Raw genomic sequence first — 27,316 nt, 5'->3', positions numbered from 1 at the left:
GCGATCGATGATTGGGCGCTCGGTTGTGCGCGGGAGGAGCCGCCCCCGCGCGCCCCCACAGGCGGTGCGGGAGCCGCCATTGCTGCCGGTGTGGTTGCCTTGCGGCTCCTGCGCCTCGTAACTGCTCCGTTCCTCCTCAGCTGCTTCCCCTGCGATGGATAAGCTACTGGCGGGTGTTATTCTTGTGCCCGGACTGCCCAGCCCCGCGTGGCGAGGGTGGTTGGGCCGCTGCCCTCCTCGTCCTCAGTGTAGCACAGGGTGAGGCGATGTTCTGTAGCCAGAACTGCCAGGGAGAGCCTGCCTGGGTGTTAAACTGTAGGCGAGGGTGGAAATGCACAAGGGGAAAGGCTGAAGGAGGATGCTTTCCCCGAGAGTGTTTAGTTTATAAAGGAACCACATTTTTCTAGGCCAGACTGCTGAGTTACCACCTCACAGATAATGGTACAACGACTGTGGGCAAAAAATCTCGCCAAAAGTATGAAGTGGTACAAACTGAAGTTTACTGGCTTTAGTTCCTCTTCACGTGTCATAATTGGAAGAAAGCCCTTCCCACGTCTTGAACCTGGAAATGCACACTTGGCAGGAGTATAATGTTGAGTGGGGGAATAACGTAAAAAGCAAAAAAATTTTCAGGTTTTTACTTTGTTTAATGAATTCCATTGAATTTTTAAAAGCAGTAAATTCAGAGGTAACTTGGAGCAATGCATATTCTCTGAACTTGGTTTTCTTTCTCATGATAAAACGTGGCTTGCATCACATTTCTCCATACAAAGATTAATGCAAGAAAACTGGGGTACATTCTAGGAATATAATACTAAAATATTAAGTGAAATCACAAGACCTAGCTTACACAGCTACCACCAAGTACAAGTGCTTATTAGGGGCCTATACACATTGCTTAACCCTGTAGAAACAGGCTTGCTGGCTTCTTTCAGCCCCTAGGGGCCCAATCAGAAAAAGGAGACTTGAAACTTCAAAAAACTCTTTATTCTGGGCTGCAGGTGAAACCTCCTTTATGCGTCTTAACGTGGCCATCGAAACTATCCCATTCATTTTGGAGTTGGCTGTCAGACGTGTCTCAAACTGAAGGGCAGCCATCCTCTGTTTTCAACATGTCAATAAATTCCTCAGTGGAAAGGAGAGGCTTGTACTGAAGGCGATGAAAGAAGGATGCTGAGCTGGAACACCACTCGCTGAACAATGGAAGAGCTGATGCTCATTACAATCAGCTTGGTGTAACTTACGGGTCCTCACTGACAAACACTACAACAAGGGATTTCCTGAGAAGCTGCACCCTTTGCCACTACCGTTTTTGAAGGAGTGCTTATGCAGTCATCGTCAAATGGGGCCACATCCTGGATAAATCCAGAAGAGTGGGTTGCTGCAGCAGGGGGGGATGCCAATGGAATTGGCAAAGAGGTAGAAAGGAGAACATGTGAGGAGCACTGTGCTTCTCAGAAATTCTTTGCTCTCTCTTGAAGAGGGTTGAATCCAAAGTGAGTCATGCTGCTGCCTCAACATCATTACCATTTCCCTTTGGCCATGGATGTCCTGCTCTGTTTCATCCTTCAGAGTGAAGAGGTGACTGTCCCAGCCACCTCCTGTTATCCCACTGGCTCTGTGGCATCTTAGTCTGTGCTCCTTTGGCAGGGAGGAGGAGGCTTCCCTAGTATGTGGAATGCCCACGGCTGCAGACATGTTGCTAACAGCAGAACCACCTTTTCAGTAGCTTGCACAAGCTGAAGTGATTGTGTGACATGAAGTGGTTCAGTTTCTCAGGAGCTGACTGTAGCCATTATTAGGTAACCAGCTACACCAGTTACAAGTGAGCATTTTTGCTGCCATTCTGTGAATTTTTCCTTTGAACTTTATGAGTCATGCTATAATGTAAGGTTTAGACACGTTTTCCACACAATGTAAGGTTTAGACACATTTTCCACACAGCAGGAAAATCTCCTAGGAAACAATTAGGATGAAAGGCTAAACCATTTTCCTCTGCTTTCAAGTCTGGCAAATTACAAATGACTCAACACCACCATTAATTTTTTCCCTCACACATCATTCTAGAAAAAAGGGCTGTTATTTGATGAGTTACAGGTTTTCTCCACCATTTTAATTTTGTCTCAGTCTGCAGGCAGGAGACTTTCAATAGCCATATATGAAGTTGACCTCTGGCTGGGAAGGGCACTTGTCAAATTAATACAGGAAACCTGTGTGCTTAGAGGCTTGGAAAAATGGTTGTGTACAGAAGAATTTTGACTTTCAGCATAGTTTGCTCTTATCAGAAATAGTGAATTATTTTTGAGTCTAATTTGTTAAGATAATACACAGTATGATGATGATGAAAGCTTTTTGTCAGTAGCTTGGAACGGTTGTTGAAGACAATGTGGTTTCTCTACTCAGAGTACTTTATTGAGAATGTTTCTTTCCCTCGTGGTCAGTGTGAAACACAACCAATAGAACTTGTTTCACCAAAGCTGTAAAACACTACTGAAAGCCCTAGTGGGTTCTGTTGAGGAATTTGAAATTTAAAGCTGTAGTCCTGTTGACCAAGTCCCATGGCAGAGGAGAGCTATAAAGTGTAAAGGTCTCTTTGGTTCAATTGCATACCTAATAGATTTTTTTTTTTTCCTGAAAGATGAGTGTGGTAATAAAGCTGTGAGCCTGTGGAACTTTTCTGTTATTTTTCTTCACGTATTTGCCACTACAAATAATGTGGTTTATAATACGTATAAATAAATATATGTGTGTATATATTAACTTCTGATGGTCATATTTTGAATGACAAGAGTCACGCTGAAAGGTGGGATAAAGTGTGGAATGAGAAGGAGATGGGTATGAAGGCTGGAGTATCATCAGGAGATGAAGTGCCGAAGTCTGAAGTTCCATTTGAAGTGTGCCAGTGGAGGAGGAGATTCAAATAAAAGCCAGTGGAGAGAACCTGCTAAATCCTTGCAGCTTGCTGGTGGTCAGCTTTACTCCTAGAAGGTATTTTAAAGTGCTTTATGCTAGTGCTCTATACAGTGAGTGGAACTCTGCATTATACCATCTCAGGTTGGCTGGCTGCAGATGACCCTTAAACAGTGGCTGGAGTTTGCTCGTGTACCTCTTAACTTTTCTGTTTCTGAATAAAATCTTGATTGTATGGCACAAAAGACCTTCCAGCAGTTTTCCTGGAGTTTGCCCGATTGCTTCAGACGCTTTTAGGTGCCACTGTGTTTTTCTTTGGATTTGCATATTTTTAACAATACCAAATTGCTGGGAGTTTTGTGCTGAGCAAAAGTATTTGAAGTGACACACCAAGGTCAGAGTTTGATATCTTCTCATTAGCAGACTAAAATCATGTTTCTCTGGGTAATAAAAAGAGGGTCATTTTCTTCTTAGGGAGATTACTGCATCTACCTCTTAGGAATCTGACAGGACTGCAATTTGTGTGACCCCAGGGTAGTGGCTGCCCAGGCTGAGAGTGCCTCATGCTACTGTCAGCTCCCTGAAAGGAGCGCAGTGGTTGTAGAAGAGACTGATGAGTGAGCCAAACAACGGGGAGAAAAGCAGAGAAGAAATCTTAGAACAGACCTATGCAAATGATGGACTCAGCTCTGAATTTGGGCAGCTTCCAGACAAGTAATGCCTGCTGCATTCCTGTTCAGTGTCTCAGTATTTCTTACTCTTTGCTCGTCCCTTGGGAACCAGCTTAAGTGCACCCCACAGTTCTTAGCTGTGAGGGCAGCGTGCAGGGCAGAGCCAGAACAAGGACACTGATTTTTGTTTTGCTAAATGGACTTTGATAGAAATGATCCTCATCGTCCTGGCTCGGGTACTAGGATAGGGCAGTTACAGAGGTCAGCAGCATTAACTCAATGGATCAAAACAGGGACAATGTTTTTTTCCATCAGCTCGTGAGACAACTGCCTCCCAACATTGTTATCCATTGTTAGCAGATTCTGTGTAGGCACTACAGCTATGCTATTTATTTTGCAGCCTGGCGTAGATTAATAGTTCTCTGGCAACCCTGCTCCAAGGCCTTGAAAGCCTTTATGAAGGGCATCAGTAGTAAAGCCACACTTAGGAAAAGCTGTGGTAACATAAAGCTTTTGCAAAACTGCTGAAAAATCAGGGAGCGTCCCAGACATAGTCACAGGTACAACCTGTGGGGTAGGGGCTGCCATTTCCTCCTGGGAATTCTGTTTGAAGATTTCACTGAGCAAGATTGATGGCTGCCTCATGAGCTGGGAAGTGGATAGCATTACTTTCAACACAGAATGCAGGAAACCATGAACAGGAACTTACTGAAGTTTTTCTCATTCTGTGGGTATTTCCAGTAGTTGTGGAGAGAGATCATCTGCTTTTATGTCATTTAGCAAACTCCTGTCCGTGTCATTTGCTGTTTTATTTAAGCATTCCTGACAATATATCTCTTCTATCAACCATATAAGCTTTATATTCCTTTTCCCTCAAGAGGTGATTTTCCATATGGAGTATCAGTGTGTAGGAAGGGTTAAAATCCTGAGGCTATTGAGTCCGTTTTGATTTGACACTGTTGACTGAGCTGCAGAAACCCTACCTCTTCTTGAGTATACTGCAGAGTAACTAGAAACAATGGAGCAAAGAAGGAACTGAAAAATCCAGTCCCAGTTCTATGATAACAGCAGAGATATTTGGGAAATTAAAGTGCTCCTTCTGGACTTCAGGTTGGGTAGACTCTATATTTGCTATCGTGTTTGAGAACTGTTTGCCTTGTGTTTGTTAACCAGTGAGGTTTCTAAATTTTTGAAAGTGAAAGAAATTATTCTGTGGGTTGTAAACTGGAGAATCTTGTACAGGACCAAGGCAAGACAATGACAAAATTCTTTTTCAGACATACTCTATGCTGAGGATGGTCAGTTGAAGACAGTGTGGTTTTATGGCTGTGTTAAACCTGTGCAAGCCAATTATGGTGACTTTTTTTTTTTCATCAGAAGCTTGCTGAGTTGTTAGGCAGATTTCAGCTGTAATCTTTATTGTGATTTTTATTAAAAGTTTTTGCAGACTGTTCACGAAGGAGAAACCAGACATGGTATCTACAGCCTGGTAAGTAGAGTACTTCATTAGGGTGAGACAGGTACACAAACTGAAACAAAGGAGTTTTTAATCTTTTCCTCTACTTAAGTACTTGAATGCACTATCTCTGCGAAGACAAAAGAATTGAGGGAATTATTTACATACAGAAATCAGTCCATGCCTGCTCAGTTACTGAAGATAAAAATCAGAGTAATTTGTCTGACACATATTGTCTTCAGCAGTGCAATTGGCAGCTCTCATTTAGACTATCAGGCAGCTGACAAGTTCCTTCTGCTTAGCTCTGTCTGCCTCAGTCATCTGACTGACCTTGTACAATCGATCCTAAGGGTCTGAGAGAGGCTCAGGGATGAAACCAAGAATATCAGCTTTGGAGCGCAAAAGTGAAGCTTGTTGGTGTGAGGAAGCAGTATGAAATGATAGCATCTTTTATTCCCGTGGCAGTTCAGTTTCTTTCAGCTTCTTACCCAACCTACATTTAAGATCCAAACAAGAACTAATCAGCTCCAAAGCATGCTAGATTGCAAGATTGCTGTTTTCTGTTCCTCAGTGTGAATGACATGCTATGGGAATGAGGTATCTCATCTGCATCAATGTTTCTAGAAATCCTGCTAGATAATTATCTAGTAAATAGCCATGTCCTTTAATGATAGAAAAATCTTTCTGGTTTTACATTAATTTTTAATTGACCCTTACTAATCAGGATTGAAAATGGCATGTCTGCAGGAAAAGTTAGGACACTTTTTGGAAAATGTTTAAGGTATGTAACTTCAACAGGCTGTTGTGCATAATATAACATTGCTACCTTAAAGTATTTCTTTTGAGATGCTTAAAATAGAGAAAACCAAAAAGGCGAAAGAACTAGAGATGGACAAATTAAAGGGTGCATTTTCAAAATTTGTCACAATGTGGATTATGTTTTCAGAATGTTTTTTTCCCTGAGACTACTTTTTCTTGCATAATGTTCTGGGATAACTTTGTAAGGATTCCTCGAAGAATCAGTTTCACGGCAATATTGATAATGCATTTTGTCTGTCTTACAGTGGGAAATCTACTGAAGACCAGTTATTTATGAGGTGCTGGGTAGAATGTAGATTTGCAACCATTTAGAGTCTGACCTGATAATACTAATTTCAATACAGAAGTAAGACTACCAAAGGGTGGTGGGGTGTGGGGTTTTTTGGTGGAAGAGACGGTTTGTGCTTGTTTTAACATTTATGTGTTTTCTAACAGATTATGGAATAGATTGTCCAAGACAATATGATACTTGTTAGAAATCGAGGAATTACTTTATAGTCTCCAAATTACTGGGAAATTAGCAAGACCTGTTGCTACTGATTAATTAGCATGGTTTTACACATACACAGGTATCATGATCACAATCAGATGTGTTAGAAAAGAATGTCCCACTCCTGTCTGTGGTAAGCCCAGCATAAAGTTATTATAGGTCCCTAATAAGCAATTTTCTAATGCAGCACTGGGAAGACTTGAAGTTGTCTTGAGAAACAGTATTGTTATTTCTAGGAAATTGAGCAGTGGCTGTCATTGGTAGTGAAAATCAGGATGCATACAAGAATTTTGAACAAAGAAACCTTACTTTTGTACTAGGAATGTGTCACAGAAAGAAACAATTTGTCTCAGCTTTTGTGAATCTGTGTTGTGTGGTTATGTCCCACCATGCAGTGGCTCAGAGCCTGCTTTGCACTCAACCACACCACTGCATTCTCATGCCAGGACACCCTTCTCTACGCCTTTGTGATCACCATGTAATTCTCACACATGCTTTGAATTTACCCTTCCATTCCCTTCTCATGTAACCTCATTTAATCAATCTCATGTAGCAGTGTCTGACCTGCCTTATTTTATTAGACCAGCAGATTCAGCTGAAAAACTTTGAGCCCCTCAAATCTGGTATATCCTAGGGAGGCTATGTGTATAAAAAGGAGGTGTTGTTATAGAGGAAGACAGACCTGCTTCTCCTTGACTGGAATTACTTTGTCATGTTGACTCTACAGGAGGTAGGACAGATGGTAAAATAAGACAGCCAAGACATGGGTGTGGGGAAAGGATAGAGTAGTGGAGCAGAACCATTCAGTCTCACCAACAGCTAGTGCCTGCCAAAGTGAGATCCAAAGAATCATAAATATGTGCCTGCTCCCACAATTATGGCTTTATGCAATAAAATCATTAACTAAGGCTCTCTTGCCTATCCATCCTTGTCCAAGTTCCATTGAAGAAAGTCATGGATACAGACTTTTTGCAACTCATGGTATGCATAATTTATGAAAGCATTTGTATCATACATGTTCTTAACAGATTTGTGACAAAGGTGAGAAGATGCTAAAGACATGGTATCTTTTCCTGCTGTGTTGGCTGTCCTTGAGGCTTGAGGCTAATCCTGGTCTTAAAGTGAGGATTACTCAGAAGGGGCTGGACTGTGGTATGTCTAACATTGTCAGAAGTTAATTTATCATAAATACTCTATGTACAGAATATTGTTTCTTAATAGAGGTGCAATGAAGGAACAAGCGTCTTAAATACTGAAATAGAATATATTCCTTTTGTCACCTCACACCAGGAACACTCTTTGTCTCTTTCCTCATTTATTTCCTTTATTTTGTGTGCATCCCAGGTGTGAATTTATCCTTTATTGACGACTGCATTCTCCTACAGTCCAGTAGTTTCTACTATATTTTTCATATCTATATACTTTTTTAGAACCAGGATTAGATGGTCATACAATTGCTCCTTTTTTTAAAGTGTCAAAAACCTGACTTAAAGTGCAATACTTAGTTGAAGATAATCAGACACAATTGGGAAAAAAGCTTACGGTTTTGGAACAGCCACGTAGATGCACACCTTTACTCTCACTCCTGCTTTTGGCATGGGACAGACCCTGCATGTGCTATTCTTTAAAAAAAAAAATCTAGTGATTGCCATAATTCTGCCCCTTAACAGAAAATTTCCACAATATATTCTCCATACTCTTTCTATTCATGCTGACGTTCACCGTCTCTTACCTAAGGCTTACTCCATGGGTGTGGGGGGCATGTAGTAGAATTTCAGTTGTTTACAGTATTAATATTCATAATAAAGGTTAACAAGGCACAAATTCAACAAAGACTCGGTCATGCTAAGGATTAATCGTCATTTAAGTACTGAACATGCTGACAGGTAAACAATGGACTTGTGAAATGAGAAATAAAAGGGTTCATTCCATTGAGATGAAAGCGAGGATCAGATCTACTTATTTTGCTGCATGAGCATTGTTTAAGAGCTTTTGAGGAGTTGAGAAGTGCAGGGCAAACATCAGTCACCCAAAACTGTATCGATCTCCCTTGTTTCCCAGGGATCTCTGATGCCTTTAGAAATGAGACTTCAACCTGGTGTTTCTTAGTGTGAGCACAGCAGTTTTTGTGACAGTCAGCGTGGCCTTTCAAGTGCTGAATGAACAGACTAAGCTGGCACACCCCTGCATTAGTAGTAAGAGCAGATGAACAGTTCTCCTCCCGAAGGTATTTCTCATATTTGAAGAGCTTGGTGCCTGATATATCCTTTCCCTTAATGTGAGATTTGAAGGCTGAGGCAATAGATCCTGCATTCATGCATCTTGCCTGCTACAAGAACCTTGAGAGAAATTCCACCTGAGATCACTGGTTGCCCTCACTGACAGTCATAAGAGGGCTTTAAGTTATTTCAGTGAGAGCCCATATTTTGCTTTGGAGACAAGAATTCCCAGATCATCATAACTTACTTCTCCTTCATAACAGATGCATTTTATAAAATCCAGTTACCAAAAATTTCAATTCTTAGCTTTTCAAATACTATGGAGCCCGGCAATGAAAAAAACCCAGGTGTTTAGTATTCAGCAATTGTGAGGTCAAAAGCTAAAGACACTCAGAGTGAAAACATCTGAAAGCAGGACATAATTCAGTATTAAAGTTTTAGTTATGTCTTAAAGATGAGCAAAAAGAAGGAAGGCACAAGGAATTTGGGATTTAAAGATGCTCTGGTTTTTGATAATAGGGTCTGTGTATATTATCAATGCACAAATAGCATTGAAACATTCAAGAAAGCAGGGATTCCTTAAAGCAAGGAAAGAAGGTAAGGAAATAAGTCAGACATCTGCAGCAGGCTGCAATGGTTAAGGTTCAGAGGCAAAATATATGTACTGTGAAAGAAAAAGGAAGAAAATATTTTAAAGGATTGTCTTTAGAACTCCAACAACTTCTGTACACAAGCAACAATTTAGATAGTTCTGGATTTGACATACCAGCACTTCAGATGCATATATCACACTTTTTCCATAAGTAACCACTACATAGACAAGTTGCCTTGCTACTTCATGACTGGCTTTTTCATCCAACAGATATGAGGCAGTATGAGGTAAAGGTGATGACCAAGTGTTTCCCAAGGCCATCCACATTATGAGTGAAGTAAAGGGAGTATAAGAGTTTCAGAAACCTGACACAATCTCTAGAATATGAAAGACAACTCAGGGACAAAATGATCCTAACAGATTATCTTGATCTTGGATTAAATGGCTTATATGTGAGGCTAAGAGAAGTTATAAATGGGTATATTTGTAGTTGGAAGGAGATCTAGGTAAAGATCATAGAATCAGAGTATTGCAAGAACTATGTTAAAAATTATGATTAAATTATTTAGTAGTATATCTGGACCTTCAGGTGCCTGACTCCAATCTGCAAGGCATGTACCTTCCTATGTCCCCTTGTAGGCAGGAGGATTGGGATGGAGCTCCTGAAGCAAGCAGTATTGAAAGAGACTTTCCCAAGCTGGAGTGGGCAGGAGAGTTTCTCAGTTGTTAAGGTCAACTATATCATTTCAAAGTAAGTAAAGGAAATTAATTTCAAAGTTTTAGGATGAATCAGCTTTTTATTACTACATTGTAATAATTACGCAGCCACTGCTTTGTTCAGTGTAAAATTTTAGTGGTTCATCTAACTCTGCTTCTGAAGTACTTGTTCTGCTTCAATCAAGAGATGAGCTTTATAAAGCTTCTGAAGGAGCACCTTGGCTGTTTTTTTTCTGTTGGTTTGTGTGAGAGTTTGGGGCAAGACAGGTATAAGCATGGCTATGATACAGCAGGGGAAATGGGTGGGAAAGAGGGCAGGGTTGGTGTTATTAACAGTCTGCTCCAATGAAGGACCTGTAGCAATGAAAATAATCTGTTTGTGTTTGATGAAAAAAAAGCCAAAAAAGGGATAAGATGAAAATGTGTGCAGGGGATGATGTATCTTGGATGATGTGGCAGGAAGACGCTTTTTACAGAATACTTTTAGATTAATTTACATGATAAATTATAATTTTGACTGGATAGGGCTCAACAACTCTTTACTGAAGAGGAAAATCTTTGTACCAGGAGCAGTCAGTAGAAAAACAGTTTTACAGAGTTTCCTACAATTTCTTCAAATATGGAGACTAATATAAAAGCAGGTCTTTCTACAGCCTTCAATCCCACCTTCCAATAGGCTATAAACAAAAAAAACCAAGAGAACATGGAGCCAGATTCTTCCAAGAGTACACAGTGAAACAATGATGAGCAAAAGGCCTAAGTCACATCAAGAAAAGTATTAAAGTTAGCAAAAAATTCTAGGGAGCACCAGAACAAGGGCTGAAAATGCTGGGGAGTCTGCATTCTTGGATGAGTTTGAGACTCAAGTGGGCAGAGTCTCTGAGTTGTTTCAGCTTTGAGTAAGAGGTTGAACCAGCAAAATCTCCTGAGGTCCTATTTCAGTCTAAATTATTGCATGATTTTCAAAACCCCAATTCATTCCCCCAACCATAGTTCTTGAAATTGGTAATCTTTCCAGTGTATAATCTGATTTTAGCTCACAGCAAACAAGATACCTAAAGGCAGTCTTACTGCCTGAGAGGTTATTGGAAAGTTATGGTCATTTTAACTAAAAGGAGCTGGTGCCTTCTGCCCCAGGGAAAGCAGATTAAAGGCAATTGTGTCAGAGATCTCTACCAGATAGCAGGGAACAATGAGAAATATATACAGTGTGATAAGATGACATCTGATATCTTTACAATGTTCAGCTCAATTCAACACACCCATCTGCAAGACAATGTCCTTGAATATCAGAAAGATTTTTTTTGGCAGGGAAATATTCAACTAAGATTTAATTTAGAAAAATGGATCCTCTCCAGAGCCCTTTGCTTAGGCAAGGAAGCAGAATGGGAAAACAAAAACTTTGATGGTCTTCAGTAAATGCTAGCAATCAGACAACCTGGGTTTATTTATAGATGTAGTATCTGGGATTAAACATAGATTTATTCTTTCCCTGGCAAGAAGATTTCACTTTAGTGAGTTCGTTCTTCTCCCAAGGGAACGTTTTTGCTTATAACAAACAGCAAACAAACCACACCCAAAACCCCCCTGGCCAAATATCAAGGGTTCTTTTTCCAAGGATCCTACAAGGTGTAATGGTACGAGTGTCTTTCTTTCCTAAAATACACATGGGTTCAGTCATTTCTGAGAAATTCTTTTACTGAAGCATAGACTTTACCTTTTATAGCAGAAGGGGTTTCAGTGATCAGAGGTCCTTCTTAGTCTTTTGATGTGCAGTCTAATAATCCCCCTTTCTGTGTTCTGTAGGCTCAGAATTAATGCTGTAGATTTCCCAGAAACTTCTGCTTCCTTTATTTCTGGCACTGGCATTTATCTGTCAGTGGCACAGGCTTCTGCTACAATTAGTGCAGACTGGAGAGTACACTCATGGCTACTGTAAGTATTGTACAGGGTGCAGGTAGGAGGGCTCTGGGAGAAGGATTGCAAATGAAATTAAGAAATATACTGGGTAATTACTTTTCAGGTCAGATGTGCTTTATCATTTAACAACAATACAACAATAATCAATTTGAATAAACTTCTTAAGAAGGAAACATCCCCTGACAACTAATGTTGTTCTGTGGGTTTTTTTAAATTATTCTACCCCACAGGTCTCTTTGGGAAGCATCAGGTCAGACATCTGTTAGCATGCTCAGTTTGTCCGGACATTACATGGATATTCAGGAACACAGAGTTTGCAGTGGCCACATTTGCTACTTTCTTTGTATAGTATAGCTGGAAGCTTGACTCTATAGCTAATGATCTGCATGCTGGTACAGTGTATATTGCTGTCCAAACAGCTCCTGCTAAAGGAAGGGCACTGTCAAAATGCCAAACATTCACAACTTCAGAAACTCCAGAATTTGGGTTGGTATGGAAAACTGACTTAGCTTCATAAGCCTGTGCAGTATAAGATTGTCTGTATTGACATGATTACATACTGATTTTTCCACTTACCTCAGCACTTTTGCAATAGAACTTTAATACAACAGTGTTAGGATAGTATAGCTTTTCTTGGGAATGGGGAGGCCTAAAACTTCTGGGATATCAGAAAAGTTTGCAATGTGCTAATCTCTACAATTTGGGTTAATGGAGCAGCTGGTAACAGCAGTAGGCATTGCTCTATTGTGAGCCAGATAGCACAGCAAGATGGATCACCAGGCTACAAAATTTCACAGCTCATCCTGATTCCAAAGGAGCATGGAATGCAGTTCTGCCTTCTGTGTCAGTGAGACTGGTGGCTGGAAACTGTCACTGTGCCCCCAGCCTCTCTGTTGTTTCTTCTGTTATATCACTATTGTGGGGAAAAAAGATACCATATTCAGTAGGGCAAAACAGCTGTGCCTAAACACTGAAGCCACCTCTCTTGCTGAAGGATAAGGACCTGGGCATAATCTGTAGAGACTCCAGATGTATAAAACACCAAAGACTCCAGAGACAGCAAGGGAGGCAGGGACTTATTCAGAATTTCACAGAGCAGATCATGGGAGAAGTGGTCAAAGGCAGCTTTGGTGGAGTTTAGGGAGTAAAGGGGTTTTTTTGCCTTTTTGAAGGATTAATCTAGTGCTGCTTTTTGTGATAGTGTTATTTCTTTCCACTCTAGTGCATTTCTAGTTCTCAAAGTAGTCCTTTTCTCCACTATGTCCCAGAGCACTCTGCAAGTCACAAAACTTCTTTGTGGGCCCATTGCTCCTGAAGACTGGGAGCTGTGACCCTGCCTCAGTCAATCCGGATTCCTTCAGAAGAAAAGCATATATAAGGGTGCAGGAACAAAAGACCTAAGTAGCTATGTTGCTCCCCATCTCCCAAGTAGCCCAAAAAGGGAGGAGGGCTGAGATCCTTTTGTGATGATGTGTGTCCCTGTAGGATGAGTAAACCTAAGTTAGCAGGATCTCTAGAAGTAATTTGGTCCAGCCTCCTGTTCAAAACAGCAGTCACCAGACTAGACCACATCAGCTGACTAGTGATGTTTTTTGGCCAAGGATCATGATGCAACAACCTTTCCAATAGCTTGTCCCAATGCTGCATAACTCTCCTTGGGAAAATATTTTTCCTAATGGTTTCTGTGATGATGGTTTGGATAGGGACTGGAAAATGAGGGTCTTAAGAGTGGTGCTTTCTCTGCATAGACACTTAGTGAACATATATGAATTGAAGGGGGGGTTTAAAATGGTAATGGTGATAGGAGGAACTTTGTGACTGGCAATACTAGGGATTGGTCTGGTCAGGGGCAGTTTAGGGTAAAAAATAATCTTTTAGGATTACAGCTTCTTTTTCCAGGAATTTTGTTTTGGCTAAAAAAATTAAGAGGAAAGTGGAGAGACTCATGGTTTGAACTTCCTCTTGGACAGAGCTCTTTCTCTGTAGTATGATGCCACCACTGTAGTAATGCCTGAGAAAAGAAAACCCAAGTAATCAAGATGACAGGGTGAAAAATGATGCTTTCAGTGTCAGTTCTGTTATGGTAAATGAGGCTTTTATAAGGCTATTCTAACATCCATTCAACTCTCTATCCTACTCAGTTCTCTACAGCTTTTGCAACTCCTAACCATAGTCCTAATACCTAAATTTTCTGGAATTTAGGTATAAAGAGATTTCTGTTGGGATCTTAGTAGGGAATTTTACAGAAAGGAGAATGAATGTGTTTGGGGCTGGACAAAAACTAATGGAGTAATATATAGATTTAAAAGAGTTATTGAAAACTGTAACTGGAAAGAGCAAAGTGGAACAATTACAAAGTTGATAAAACTTGGGTTACATATTTATTAGCCAACTGGCTTCTGCTGTTGCAGTCCCAGAGACCTTCAGGGTGATCTATCATGAAGAACTGGAATATCTTGTGTTTCTGTGAAATCGTGACATTTTTGTAAACTTGTCAAATCCTGCACAACACTGGAAAATTAATTTCCTTGAAACATATGCATATAATCTGTTTTTGAATACCAGGCATGTCCCTAAAATACTTTAATCCCTAGAAAACCCATTCTTCATTCTAGATAACAGAAGCAAGAAGTCCTTTCAAACTTGATTTACAGGCCATTTCTTAAATTGTTCCCTTACAGCAGATGTTTTCTTGACTGACTTTGGCTTTTTTTTCCCGAGCAGCAGAGACCAAGGACAAATTACTGTGTCCATCTCAGGACTGTTTATTGCAGTTATCTTCAAAGTGTCACGGGATAGCACAGGCCACTTGTCCACATTGCTACACAGTTGCCAGCTGAGCATTGATAGTGTAAAAGTCAAGTTAAGTGGAGGATCTAGGTATGTACAGCAAATTTTCTAATTACTCTGTGGGAAGTAGCAGGGTTTGTACCATAAGGGACACTTCTCAAATTTTGATTTCTAAGGATCTAGCTACAGGATATGATTAACTATTGAAGGCTCTGAAAAGAGGTTTTTAATGATCTGTTTTCAAAACCAGACTCCTTTGCTGAGTGTGTGAAGTGCAGTTAATCTACATTTCTTCCTGCATGTGCCAGCAAATGAGCTGACTAGACCTACTGCACATGTAAGCATTGACATTTGACCATATTAGAGAGTACAAGATTGCAAATGGGGGATTGCAGATATAAAGGTCATCTAGACTGATTAAGGCTTTTGACAAGCTGATCTACAATTTAGGAGTAAAGCTAATAGAATAGGAAACAATGCTTACAGTTCTTATTGTGATTTTCTAGAATTTTTTCTTACTCATAGACAAAATGTGGCTAATTGAGCATCATTTATCAGTATGTTAACACGAACATTCACAACTTTGCAGATTGCCTTCTATATAGCTATTCTGAGACTCAGACCCCCTAGATTTGTCTGAGACTCTCAAATTAATAAAAACAGTCAAGTGTTCAGTCTACTATAGTGCTGTAATTGCTTCTCATTAATATAAATGACATTGATGTCCCAGTCTGCCAGATTTTATATTTTCAGAGATTTCAATCCATGGTAAGAAAGCCACTGTGTTTATTTCCTTTCCTCCAGCTGGATCTACAGCTTTCTATCCAGTTATCTTGAGAAGCCCATTCATACCAAATTGGATAAAAGTGTAAGTTTGCAAAGATGGTTTCAATTAGTGAAGGGAGGAGTTAAAACACAGGCCTTACGTTTCTGACTTGTCTCTCTTTTCATACAGCTATGCCTGAATATCAAATACAAAATCCAAATGATGGATGCACTGCTTAGAAAGCATAAGGGTGAGTTGGTGATAACAGTTTTTTGTTAAGTAATTTTCATAGTGCTCAAACTGTAGCCATTTTTATTAGATTCCAAACTATTCCTGTGTTCATGGTAAAAAACAAAAGTGAAGGAAGAAAAATTCTGCCATTGTTCTGTACCTTAACGTATTCCATACTTCACCCTAGAAATCTCTTGCATGCATCTTATATACAATATTCAGATTTCTTCTGTGCCCATAGCAAGTCACCTGCAATCTTTCAATCTGTTGTGGTTGGCCTGTGTTATTTCTTTAGACTTTGGAGGTGAGCATTTTCCTGCTGTTCCTTTATGTTCTTGCTGTGTGGACATATGACTTGTGTTCAGTGAGGTAACAAGATGCTGCAGATAGACAGTGTCACAAAGAGCATGTTTCTTTTCCTACCAGTAACAATTCCTGTGTCATTCTTGCAGAGACATGAATACAATAGCTCTCCATTTTCAAAAAGGATATAAATATTAGATTTTCATTACTATAATCAATGCCACAGCTTTTTTTTTTATTGCTGTTGTTAGGGTTTTTTCCCCCAAGATTGAAAACATTTGGGTTTTTTCTCAACTCAAATTAATTTAAGTCCCATAAGAAGTATAATTCAGGTCATAGAGTTTGTTCTCATTTTCACTTTTCATTGTGGATATTTCTATTATCTGCTCTGCTGTTCAGAAGCAGAGTAAGTAGACATTTATTTTTCCTAAAATGACCTATACCTGCCATGTGCCAAGCAGTGGCAAATTTTTACTAGAAATCATGGTCATTGAGATCATTTTCTTATGCAGCACATAGTTAAACACTTCAGGTTCAAGGGCACTCCAAGCTGTGCTGTCATATTGAGAAGTTCATAATCTCTGTGTGAATTCACTGTTTCTCCTTGAACCCATCTGATTTTTATACAGTATAAACAGACTGTACAGTCCAATCAAAAATATCAGTCAGACTGAGGCTGCATCCGGCACCTCTCAGGAAATGTCTTCACTCATATTGATAATGAAGTGCTCTCTATGTGAAAAACGTCCCTTTTCTTCAACACTGATAGGCAGAAAAGTGTGCTAATGTCATCTTCCAAAGGATTCAGTCATATTTAGCAGGATTTCACTGATCATATAGGAGAGTTTTGTTCTCTTGTGCAATTACGTAACAAAAGCGGCGACTCTGCCCTAGGTTTATCACTGCATGGGAGAGACTTCTGCAAAGTGTATTCAGTTGAGAATAGCAGGAGAACAAGGCCTAAATCAGGAGGAATCAGTGGCTTTTCCAGGGGGAATACTCTCACTGTTTCTCTTATAATAATTTTTCTTTTTCTTCTTCCTTTCCCCACCATTCTTTAGATTCATCATTTCTATAATGCCCTTGCCTTTAACTAAGCAATAACTGTTTGTGGTGTGGTTTTATAATTAATATATGTTTTGATTTTGTCCATCATTTTTCTAGTTTTAAGCCAGATTGACGCCTTTGCACAAGTAGACTATTCCCTAGTTAGTTCTCCAGCAGTCTTCAAATCACACATTAACTTGGATTTGAAGGTAATTTGTTTTTAATATCAGTGCACTTTCCAAGACTTTTCTGATTATCTTTTGAGTTGATGAATTTTCTTTCAGTACAGTCTTACTTGGCCTCTCCAATATTTACTTAGAAGAGCAATAAGACGTTTTGGGAATTTTGGTCAAGAGTTATTTTGGAAACCAGATACAATTTTTTATTTAATAAATTAACTGCATTTGTTAATTAACCAAAGCTATTATTTATAATTAAGTTATTTCAGAGTTGAAACTCTCCACAGGTGCTTTACAAACAGCATTAAAGTGTTCTTTAGATACCCAGCTCTTGCACTGCTGCTTGGTCTTCACCTGTTAGCAGTCATAAATAATCTGTGATGGCTGCCAGTGTGATTGCAGTCCAAAACTGTTTGTTTTGAGATGATTCAGCATTTTGTATAAGTACAGGTCACACCCAAAAAGAAGACTCCTCTCAGACAGTCCTTGAGCAGCACGTAGCAGTTCTTATCTACTTTTCACCTTTGTTGCAAGAGTTATCTCAGTAACACCCATCTTTTCCAGCAGTTTCAACTGTCCTTGTAACTCAGAGCATCCTCATGGCTCTCAGAACAGGCTTCAGTTTAGAAAGATGTGCCACAGCTAATTTTGTTCAAGCAACTTCTACCACGCACAAAACACTTTGCAAGCAGGATATACACATCTTGAAAGAACTAAGCAATTACTTATCAGCTACTGTTTACAGGCCAAGCTTTAACACATGGACATCCCAATGGGACACGGGATGACTTAGAAAAGTCAGTCAAGGAAGTTAGTCAGTGCTCATTGGAACAGGCTGGTTCTTGATGGTTTTAAGTTGTCTTTTTTCATCTTTCAGCTTTTTTTCTTAGGTTTTATACCTTTCCAGTCAGTGTTTTTCCTGTAGAATCTTCCAGCTACTAACCTTCACAGTGTCAGTAATTACACTATTTACTGTCTGTATTCTCTTCTTCTCTTTCATGGCCTGAGCTCACATACCTTCTCACATTTTAATAGTTATTTTCTTAGCATACCTGAACCAAGGTCCCCTACCTATGCAGCACCCAATCTAGTTCTTGCAGGACTGGCAGCTGGGTCAGGGCTGAGTGTTAGGTGATATAAAAGGATCCTTTGTGTCCCTGTCCTAAGCAACTTCCAGTGCTTTTTGGGTGTGCCTGAAGATTTTCTTGAAATATCACCCTCAGCATTAAATTAAAAAAGGTGTCTTTGCTACAAGAGAAAGAAAACTGTGGTCCAGAGAATTCTTTTTTGTGTGTCTTGTAGCTGCTGTTCAGAATACTCGCTTGAATGCTCAAATTCAAACTTTGAAAGTATGACACCCAGATTTGGTTTGATTCCTGTATTTTTTCAAAAGAGCCTGAATTTTCTGATTTTTAGGGCATAACACAAACTTATTTGCTTAGTTCAAGGTTTCTTTAATGTCAAGTTTTTCTGCAGACTGGAAAAAATTCTTTCTGTTCAACCACTGCTAATGCATTCTGGTAGATACAAATGTTTCAGCTAGAAATATTTGATAATGACTTTTTGCAGGGCACAGTCTATCCAGCAGGAAATCACACAGACCCTCCCTTTGCGCCAGCTCCGTTTGCCCTCCCAAACCAGGGTGATTCCATGATATATCTGGGAGTCTCCAATTATTTTCTTAAGTCTGCTTCACTGGCTTACTACAGAGCAGGGGCCTTTAACATCAGTATCTCCAAAGAGGTGAGTATGATTTGCTTGTAATAGAATTACAAACATTAGCAATATGGATAGTCAGCAAAGAAGACTAACACCTTCTGTTAGCCATTTCACACAGATTTGGGTCATACCACTTGTAGGAGGGATTCATGACATTCATTCCGTTTGTCATAATTTAAAGCAGTCAAAGTCCCCGTGAGGCTTCAGTCTGAACTTCTTGGCACCTCTAGGCAAAGAATTACAGAATGAACATCACAGAGTTGGTGTGCCAGGAGTGGCAAAAAGAGCTAAGAAAAGCTTTTGTCTGCATGGATTCCACATAGGAAAGGGCAAGACAAGAAAAAGTGCACTGAAGTCCCAGTCTGCTGCACAGTGGCCCATGATAAATGTATTGGCAATGTTGAGAACTAGAATAAATCCTCAGTCTTAACAGAGCAGCAGAATGAGGCAAGCAGCAGGTACAAGCAAACTAAGCTTTCAGCTGTGGTTGAAGAACATCCAAGACCTCTCAGAAATGCCAGTTTCCACAATGGCATTTGTAATCAGAGTTTCCAATAAGTTTTGCTAACTGTAACAATGCTAAGAGGGTCTTTATGAAAATGGATGACACAAATGGTACTTGCAAACATCATCACAGTGATTAGCAGCAAAAGGGTAAATGAGATTTTTGAGTCCTTGCCTCTGACATATTCAATATATTTCATCTGAGAAAGTCTCAAAGGCAGAAGTCCTGTCTGTTCTTTCAAAGAATAATGCTTGTTTACTGGTACATGCTCCTGAATCAAGTCCATGAGAAATCTCTCTCTTCTGTCCAAAAGAGCACTGTGGGTTCCTTAGAAATCCTTCTGGGGCAAGAAAATACTAAATCAAAACATGGATTATCTAAAACTAAAATAAGCAGGATGTGTTGGGGTTTTTTTTTTTTCCCCCAAGGAAAACCTAATTTTCAAGCTGATAAAATGATCTAATTTTTTTTTTTTACAGCTTGATAGTACTTTTAATCTAAATGCCTCCTTACTCAGATGTTTTGTTTCTGAGGTGAGTACTTTTATTTGTACAGACCTTTTAAGAAAAAGCAGTATCTCATGTTTTTTATGGATATTATCTGTGTGCTAGCTATTTGCAAAAGTTTGGAGGAGACAGGAAAACTGGTTTATTTTTAGTGCAAGATTCAAACTTACATGTCTACCCCATGGTAACTCTTCCTAACTATATCATACTACACTTCAGTCATTCTCTACTCCTCTGAGTGCTAGATTTGCTCTCTGTCATTGAAACAGTTATAAAGAATAAGTGGTAGGCATCTGTCAGCTCAGTCTCCTTTTATTCCTCTTCAAGGTAATGGTATCTCTGCTATTGGTAACCTGACTTCTCTTTGCAAAGATTCCTGATTTCTGACTACTGGAGATTATGTACAATGGGAAATAATAGTCATGAGTATATAAATGTGATGCAAGAAATTAAGATACTGTGAAATGCTTTAAAAATAGGACAATATCTACTATAAGATGATGAAATTCAGACTCTGCATTGCAAACTGAATTTTGTCCTCTAGAAGTTTCCCTGCTCTTCAAGATTGCCTCTTTTGAAAGGCTGTCAACTTTTCCGAATTCTTTGTATTGTCAAGGTGATTTTTTCTTTTTTTAACTGGAATCACTCATTTCCTTCATTTCTTAAACATACTAATCTTTTCCTCTTGAAATACATTTTTCTGGAATAGCCTTTAAATTGTTTCCCTATATATGTTCAATATCAGTGAGTTTGAAACTTCATCATTTGCTTTATCATCTCTGAAACTCAGAGTGCTAATTTTGTCACATCAGTTGGTGTAATGAAAATGAAGTATTTTTAATACTGGTTCATTACAAGATGATTGGTGTGTAACACCTGATTATGATGCAGCTATAGAAACTGTAGCTTAAGAAAAGCTTAACTTGCCTCAGCAGTTGCTTCCTCTTTGAACCTGCACAGATTGCTCAGAGTTACGCAGCAGCGAGCGCAGTGCTGCTGAGGCTGATGGCTACATCACCTCCTGCAGTCAGTTTAAACGCAGACAGTTGTGTCCTACAGATCACTGGCTGTGTAGAAGTGGTTGCTGCTCTGCCAAATTCAACCACCCAGTACGTCTTTGCAGGGAATCTAGTAAGTAAAAGGAGCTAGAAGGTAACATTCAGTGCTGGGGTTGAACAAATCACACAGTAATCTTCCTGGTTCTTTGAAAATCATAGAGATTAGCATAAAATAGCATGTACTGGTCTGCCACAAATATGCACACTGTTTTGTTGCATTTCACAGGGAGGAAACGTGCACCACACATTGTAGAAGTTAATAGTCTTAATAGGCAGGTGCAGAGAGCCCTTTTTTCCGTGTGGGAGGTCGAGTAACTATTCAAGAATAAATTGTAATATATAAAAAATGTTACTATCTGATGCCCAGTGTTCCTAACCTCTGTGTTATAAAATAGTTCAGTGTGTCCCCAGACATCTTTTCATTAGATTGCAAGTGAACCAATTATGTCAGCCATGAAAGGACTTAAATGATCCTAGCGATAAACAGGCAATCAGGGCAGTGTTATCACTTTGCTCACTCAATCCCAGTTGCTGGCAGAAAGCGGCAAATTCACAAATGATTTCACAATCTATATGTATTGACCACATGAAAAGTTTAGACAATGTGTTTCCAATCACAAAAGCAATTGCATTTGTGCTTGTATCTAAGACAGTATCTATCTATGTGTACAGTCACAGAAGACTTTTTTTTTCCCTGCAGACAGCCAGTACCAGAGCAAATTTGACTATAAGCAAACAGAAGTTGATTATCTCATTACTTCTGAAGAGGTAACCAAGAAAAATTCAGAAAGCAGCATTAATGATCCCTACATTAGGATACAACAGAACTCATTGTGTCAGCCTGACAATGCTTATTTCACCATGAGAAAAAGAAAATTAGTTACCTTCTTTCTCATAGGAGCTCTAAGATACTTTTGACTGGTTGGTCTAAATCTTGGAGATGAAATACAATAATACTGTGGAACAACCATGTCTCTTGTGCCCCATGATGTTCCCCCTTTCTGTAACTTAAATACCTTTCCAGATGACAACGTTCAATTTATTGCTTATTGTGAAGGCATCTGTCTCAGTCTTGTGTTGGTGTTGGAGAATCAAGTTCAGTAGTTTACTCAAAACCCTCTGAATCCTGCTGCCATGCGAAGTCTGAGCATCATGAACAAGTGCTGGAGTGCAAACCCTGCACAGGACCACTGTCCCTTTAGTTCTCCATATGCCTTCACGAGAGGGGCAGGAAAAAGTGAGACTACGTAGCACGCACTGCAGCAGCATGTCATCAAACAAATGAGACTAGAAAGGTGTCTGTAGTTTGAATCAAAGCTCAGAGATTTTTAGATTTCACTTAGATCTTGCTGGTTTTGCAGTTACCTGGAGTTGTCCATGTTCTCAGCTGTCTTACAACAAATTTTATTCACACTTCCAGCAGGACTGGGTTTACAACCCCCTTCTCCATAAATGCACCTGATGGGTAGAAGCAAAGACTTTCAGAAAGGTAGCCCACATCAGTGTTTCTTCATGTTAGTGCTATACATCGAGTTAGATTAGAATTCCAAAATATATGACAATTTTTAATCTATTACAATTTCATTAAAGAAAAATGTGAACAGTCTTTTCTTAGTTTTGGTCACTGGACTTTTTAACAGGAAAAGAGGACTTAGAATGATCAGAGCCTGTCCGTATAAGTTTAAGAAGTAATGGTGCTGCTGACTTAGAGATTTTGGCACAATGATGTGTTCTGTTCTTCAAAACTTTGTTTTTCCCCAGGATTATATTTACAGTAATCCGAGGATGCATTACAGACATCAGTAGGAAAAGTTAGCAAATCATGGTGGTTAGGAATGGATATGAGTTTATTCAAATCATAATGAGCATTTGAGGAATGTGTAGTTCAACCATTCCAGGAAATGACAATTCCAGAAAATTTTGATTTCCCAAGTCATATAGTCACAGCCCAGAACTACACGTGATCATAGGAGGAGATTAGTACCAGAAAGATCCTGGTGATTCTAGAACTCATTTGTAGTTCTGTCAGTTTGAATTAAAAGCTGCTGGGAATCTAAGAGCCTTTGACAAAGTTAAATGTGTGAATCAGCGTGAAATCAGTATGAATTTCCATAAATGCATCTTCAAGCACTGTGCATAACTTGTGCCTTCTAGTCTTTCTTCTTTTACTTCTTTTCTTCAGGTTCCAGTTCTCCCTGCTGCACACCAGTCTTGGCTTCCCTGACGTAAGTTGATGATTTCAGTGCCTAGGAGAGGTAGCTGAGCCCTTTGGAGACAAAAGAAATTCTTCTGAACTTGTTGTTGAGCAATTATTGGTCTGTCTTGGGGATATCATCTGCCATTGCTCTTTCTGTTTTGAAACAGTATATTCTCCGCTTTTCTTTTTCTTTTCAGTTAGAGGAAATACCTCTAAGAATGTTGGGGTTTTTTCCTCATCAGGGGCTCAAAATGTTATATAGTCTGCCTGGGTTCAGATGGAATTCACAGCTGGATTGAGTTTGTGTAGCAGTTGGAGTGAATACAAAGTCAGGCTTCATCTCCATGTCAGGAATTATCTTAAATCACTTCAACCAAATATCATAAAGACAGGAGCTTAAAAAAAGGGAATAAAAGAAACACAATGCAATGCCACTATTTAGATCACTCACTGTAGACTTTGAAATGATCAGTGAGACTCTGCAGTAGGTCAGTCCAACCCACACCTTTAAGTAAAGGAAGAAGGACACTAATCACAGTGGCATTAAGACAGAGCACCAGCACAGGACAGTTCTTCCATCCAGAGTTCACTTCTGAGAACTGAGTCCTGCCAGCTGAAATAAGGTTTAGCATATTTCATTCCTAAAGTTAAGGTTCATCCCAGGTACTTAACACACAGAAAAAAAGCCCTACAATTTAACTCTGTAAGAAACATGGACACCTCTTTGCCATGTATACTTTGCATTGTTCAGCTGCAACTTAAACCAAAAAATATCTTCTTTTGCCTGAGATTTTCTCTGCCAAGCTCTGCTCTGATTGTTTTGCTTGTCACTTCAGTCCTAACCCTCCATCTTCCTCATCAAGCTGCAACCTCATAGGCATCAGGCAATAATCACCAAATGTGTTTTTTCCCTCACAGCAGAAGTCACTGGTGGAGAATTTCCTGTCTTATGCTTTACAGAGAATAGTGATTCCAGTAATCAATGGTAAGGATTGTAGCCAGCTCCTGAGCACAGCTGGTGAGAAAGCAAGACTGAAACAATAAAAGGGAGTGCCCAGCTTTAAACACTCTGTTATGGGAGGTTTTCTTTACATTTGGTGACAGCTGGGCAGGTTTACTCTGTGCTGGACTTCGATCCTGGTCATTCAGCCATATGGATCAGGGGCTGGCAGAGAGCAAGTCTTTGCTCCCTTTCAAACACTGGGCTTGGGTTCCATTTTCACTGAATGCAGTGTGGCAGCAGAGCTGAGACAGGCCTGAGTCTTGTCCTGACAGAGTCAAGCCGTGACCAGAGAATTGCCCAAACTGAGGAAGTGCAGAGCACACTTGCATCTTTGGGCTTCAGGGTAACATCTCTAACTTTACCACCTCCCTCTGCTTTTGTGCTTCACCTGCTGCCACAGGCAGGACAGAGTAGAAAATCCATTCTGTGGGATGTAGGAAGTAAGGGATGATGAACAAGAGAATGATGGTGAAAAGAAGCAGATGAGAGAGTACAGAAGGTGCCTCTGAGGTGAACAGAGGTGAGAAGACTGCTGAGGAAAAAGGTGAGCTATCAATGAGAAGAAAAGCAAGAGAATTAAAGGGTGGGATGCAAAAGTCAGGTGTTTAGAAAAACAAATAGGAATAAAACTGGGGTTTGAGCTGGGAAAAGAGGGATAGATGAGAATAAGAGGAACCCACAGGCTGAGAGGATCAATTAGAGAAGAAAACAAAGATGGAGAGCATTCAGAATGGGAAATAGCAGAAACCACATCTTGTGGGGGAGATACCAGAAGAGGAACAAAGACAGGAAGATCCTAGTGTCAGCTGAGAGACTGTAAGAGGTTTATGTGCAACTTTTTCGCAGGGTGTTTTGCTTTTTAGTACATATGAATAATATCTCCCTTGAGAGACACAAGGACAGCTAATTAAAGGGAAATTGCAAACAAAATGAGTTCCTTGAGAAAGATGCTTCTGAAGTGCATTTTATTATTACTTTCAAATGTATTTATATTTGTCCTTTTTGAAGATAAACTAGGGAAAGGATTTCCTCTTCTTAATTTGGCCCACACTAGCCTGACTGGACCTGTAATAAAAATAAATCAGGTGAGAAGCCAAATTTCTTCTTATAGAAAATTGCTTCTGTTTCAGGCCTGTGCATTTGTGTGTGTTCCAGTGGTGGGTAGATCTAAATGTTGTTAACAGTAAAGCTTTCACTATACATTAAATATAAAATGCAATCTCTGGACCCAAAATGAGCCCCCCACCCCTAGCAGTTGTAGGCTGTAAAGGGTCCACCAGCCCTTCGGGGTGCCAGTATGGGGACATGACAAGGACAGCACTGCTATCCCCAGCAAGGCTTAGGAGCATTGAGTGCCTGAGTCCTCATCACTCTAACCATTCTCTAGGAAGGCTCATGGGCAGAGTGTCTCTGTGGTAAGTGTTGCTCAGTCTTTTGGAGAGTTGTATTAACCTACCTGAGAGCCCATTCCAACCCTAAAGTTCAGGAGGCACGAAGCCACTCTTCCCTCCTGCCCTGCTGAGGGTCTTACCATAGGATCAGGTCCCAGAGTACTGTACCTGAATATACCCATCTGAATTTAAGGTAATTTTATATGTTTTTCTTTCCTCAGGGTCATCTGGTTATTTGCACTGATGTTCACTATCAACTGGAGGATGAGGAGGACCTTCACAGCCACTGCTGATGTCCCTTTACTTTTAAAGAACAATAAGAGAAAAATGTAGTCTTCCTTCTGTTGTCTTATAGGGAGTAGATGCTATAACATTAGAAGCATGGCTTTTCATCACTGTTTTTAATGTTTTAGTAAAACTTCTTAAGCACTTTTCACAAAGCAAATCTGTTGTTTTTAAGTACAGTGAGTGTAGCCAATTTTTATTAATGCTTTGGAAAACTTGCTGCAGCCTGATGAGAAGGAGTGACTGGTTCTTTTCACTAGAGTTGTAGACAATACATTTTCTTAATTTTAAAAGCCAGTTCTTGCATTATTCAATTTATCTCCATTAGTGTTAGCAAAACTTTGTGTATGGAGTGACACCTTATCCTTTGTAAGAATTTCACAATTTGTCACTTTGTAACTGGACACCAAGAGTGGAAGCGGCTCTATAAAGCTCAGTGAATTGCCATGTAATTAGAGAATCATATAATCTAGTCCAGACACTGGTTCAAAACAGGACTAATTAAATGAGGTTATTGAGCATGGTGTCCAGTCGAGTCTTGAACCCCTCCAAGGATGAAGGTTCCACAATCTCTCAGGACAATCTGTTTCACTGTTTAACTACCTTTAGAGTAAATTTTTTCCTAGTATCTAATCAGTATTTCCCATGTTCCAGCATGTTCTGTGGCCTTTTGTACTTTGACCGCACATTTCCAAGAAGATTCTGGCTCCATTTTCTCTGTAGTCTCTTTGCAAAATTTTCAGGCAACAAAATGGCTTTTCAAGCCCTCTCTTCTCCAAGGTGAACAGCCTAATCTATCAGACTCTCCTTGTAGTTCATGTTCTCCAGCCCCCTTGGTGGCACCTGCTGCTGCAGGCTGGAGGACAAGCCTTGCTAGTAAAAGTGGCCTTTTCTATGTCTTTTGTCACTAGTCTCCCATCCTACTGAGCAAGAAGCCCACATTCATCTTCTGCTGTCGATGTACTTACAGAAACCTTTCCTGTTGCCCTTCAGCTCCAGCTGAACTTTGGCTTTCCTGATTTCATTCCTATGTGTGCAAACAAGATATTTTTGTTCCTTCCAAGTAGCTGGTCTCAGTTTCCATCTTCTGTATGCTTCCTTTTTGTGCTTAAGTTCACTCAGGAGCTCCATGTTCTCCATGCTGGCTTTCTGCCACAGTTGCTCAGCTGTCTGAACATTCTAATGGCTGCTCTTATGCTCTGAGGCAGCTGCCCTTGAAGATTAGCCAGCTCTTCTGGGCCTCTGGTCTCCAGGCCAACTTCCCACAGATCCTGCCAAGCAGGTCTCATCTGAAGTCTATGGCTGTAATTCTGTTCTTTGTCTTGTTGCTTCTCCCAGGATCTGAAACTCAGCAGTCTCATGCTCACTGCAGCCAAGGCTGTCCTTGGCCTCTATATCATACAGAAGTTGTTCTTTGATTGTGAGTAGCTGCAGCTCTTCGAAGGTATTAATCTCCAAATAATTCCATACCTTTAATATTTGTAAAATGGAAGCTGTATTTTTCCTTTTATCAGTGTCAACAGAGACATTCAACCAGGAGAC

At 39.9% G+C, this 27,316-nt stretch overlaps 1 protein-coding gene across 1 annotated transcript; it reads left to right on the top strand.

Annotated features, from left to right (window-relative positions):
* Positions 1-7: 7 nt before the first annotated feature.
* LOC309572739 (BPI fold-containing family C protein-like) lies at positions 8-25,782 on the top strand (the record flags this gene model as incomplete). Its single annotated transcript, XM_082281179.1, has 13 exons — positions 8-117; positions 14,519-14,674; positions 15,389-15,452; positions 15,540-15,600; positions 17,049-17,140; positions 18,680-18,853; positions 19,814-19,867; positions 20,801-20,971; positions 21,599-21,666; positions 23,081-23,123; positions 24,014-24,080; positions 25,107-25,183; positions 25,711-25,782. 13 exons carry the CDS (start codon positions 8-10, stop codon positions 25,780-25,782), a joined length of 1,209 nt encoding a protein of 402 aa, XP_082137305.1.
* Between the last annotated feature and the right edge of the window lie 1,534 nt (positions 25,783-27,316).

Source organism: Coloeus monedula (genome assembly GCF_965178545.1).
Source record: "Coloeus monedula genome assembly, chromosome: 4".
In the NCBI taxonomy this organism is placed as follows: domain Eukaryota; kingdom Metazoa; phylum Chordata; class Aves; order Passeriformes; family Corvidae; genus Coloeus; species Coloeus monedula.
This window is presented reverse-complemented; position numbering and strand designations above follow the sequence as displayed.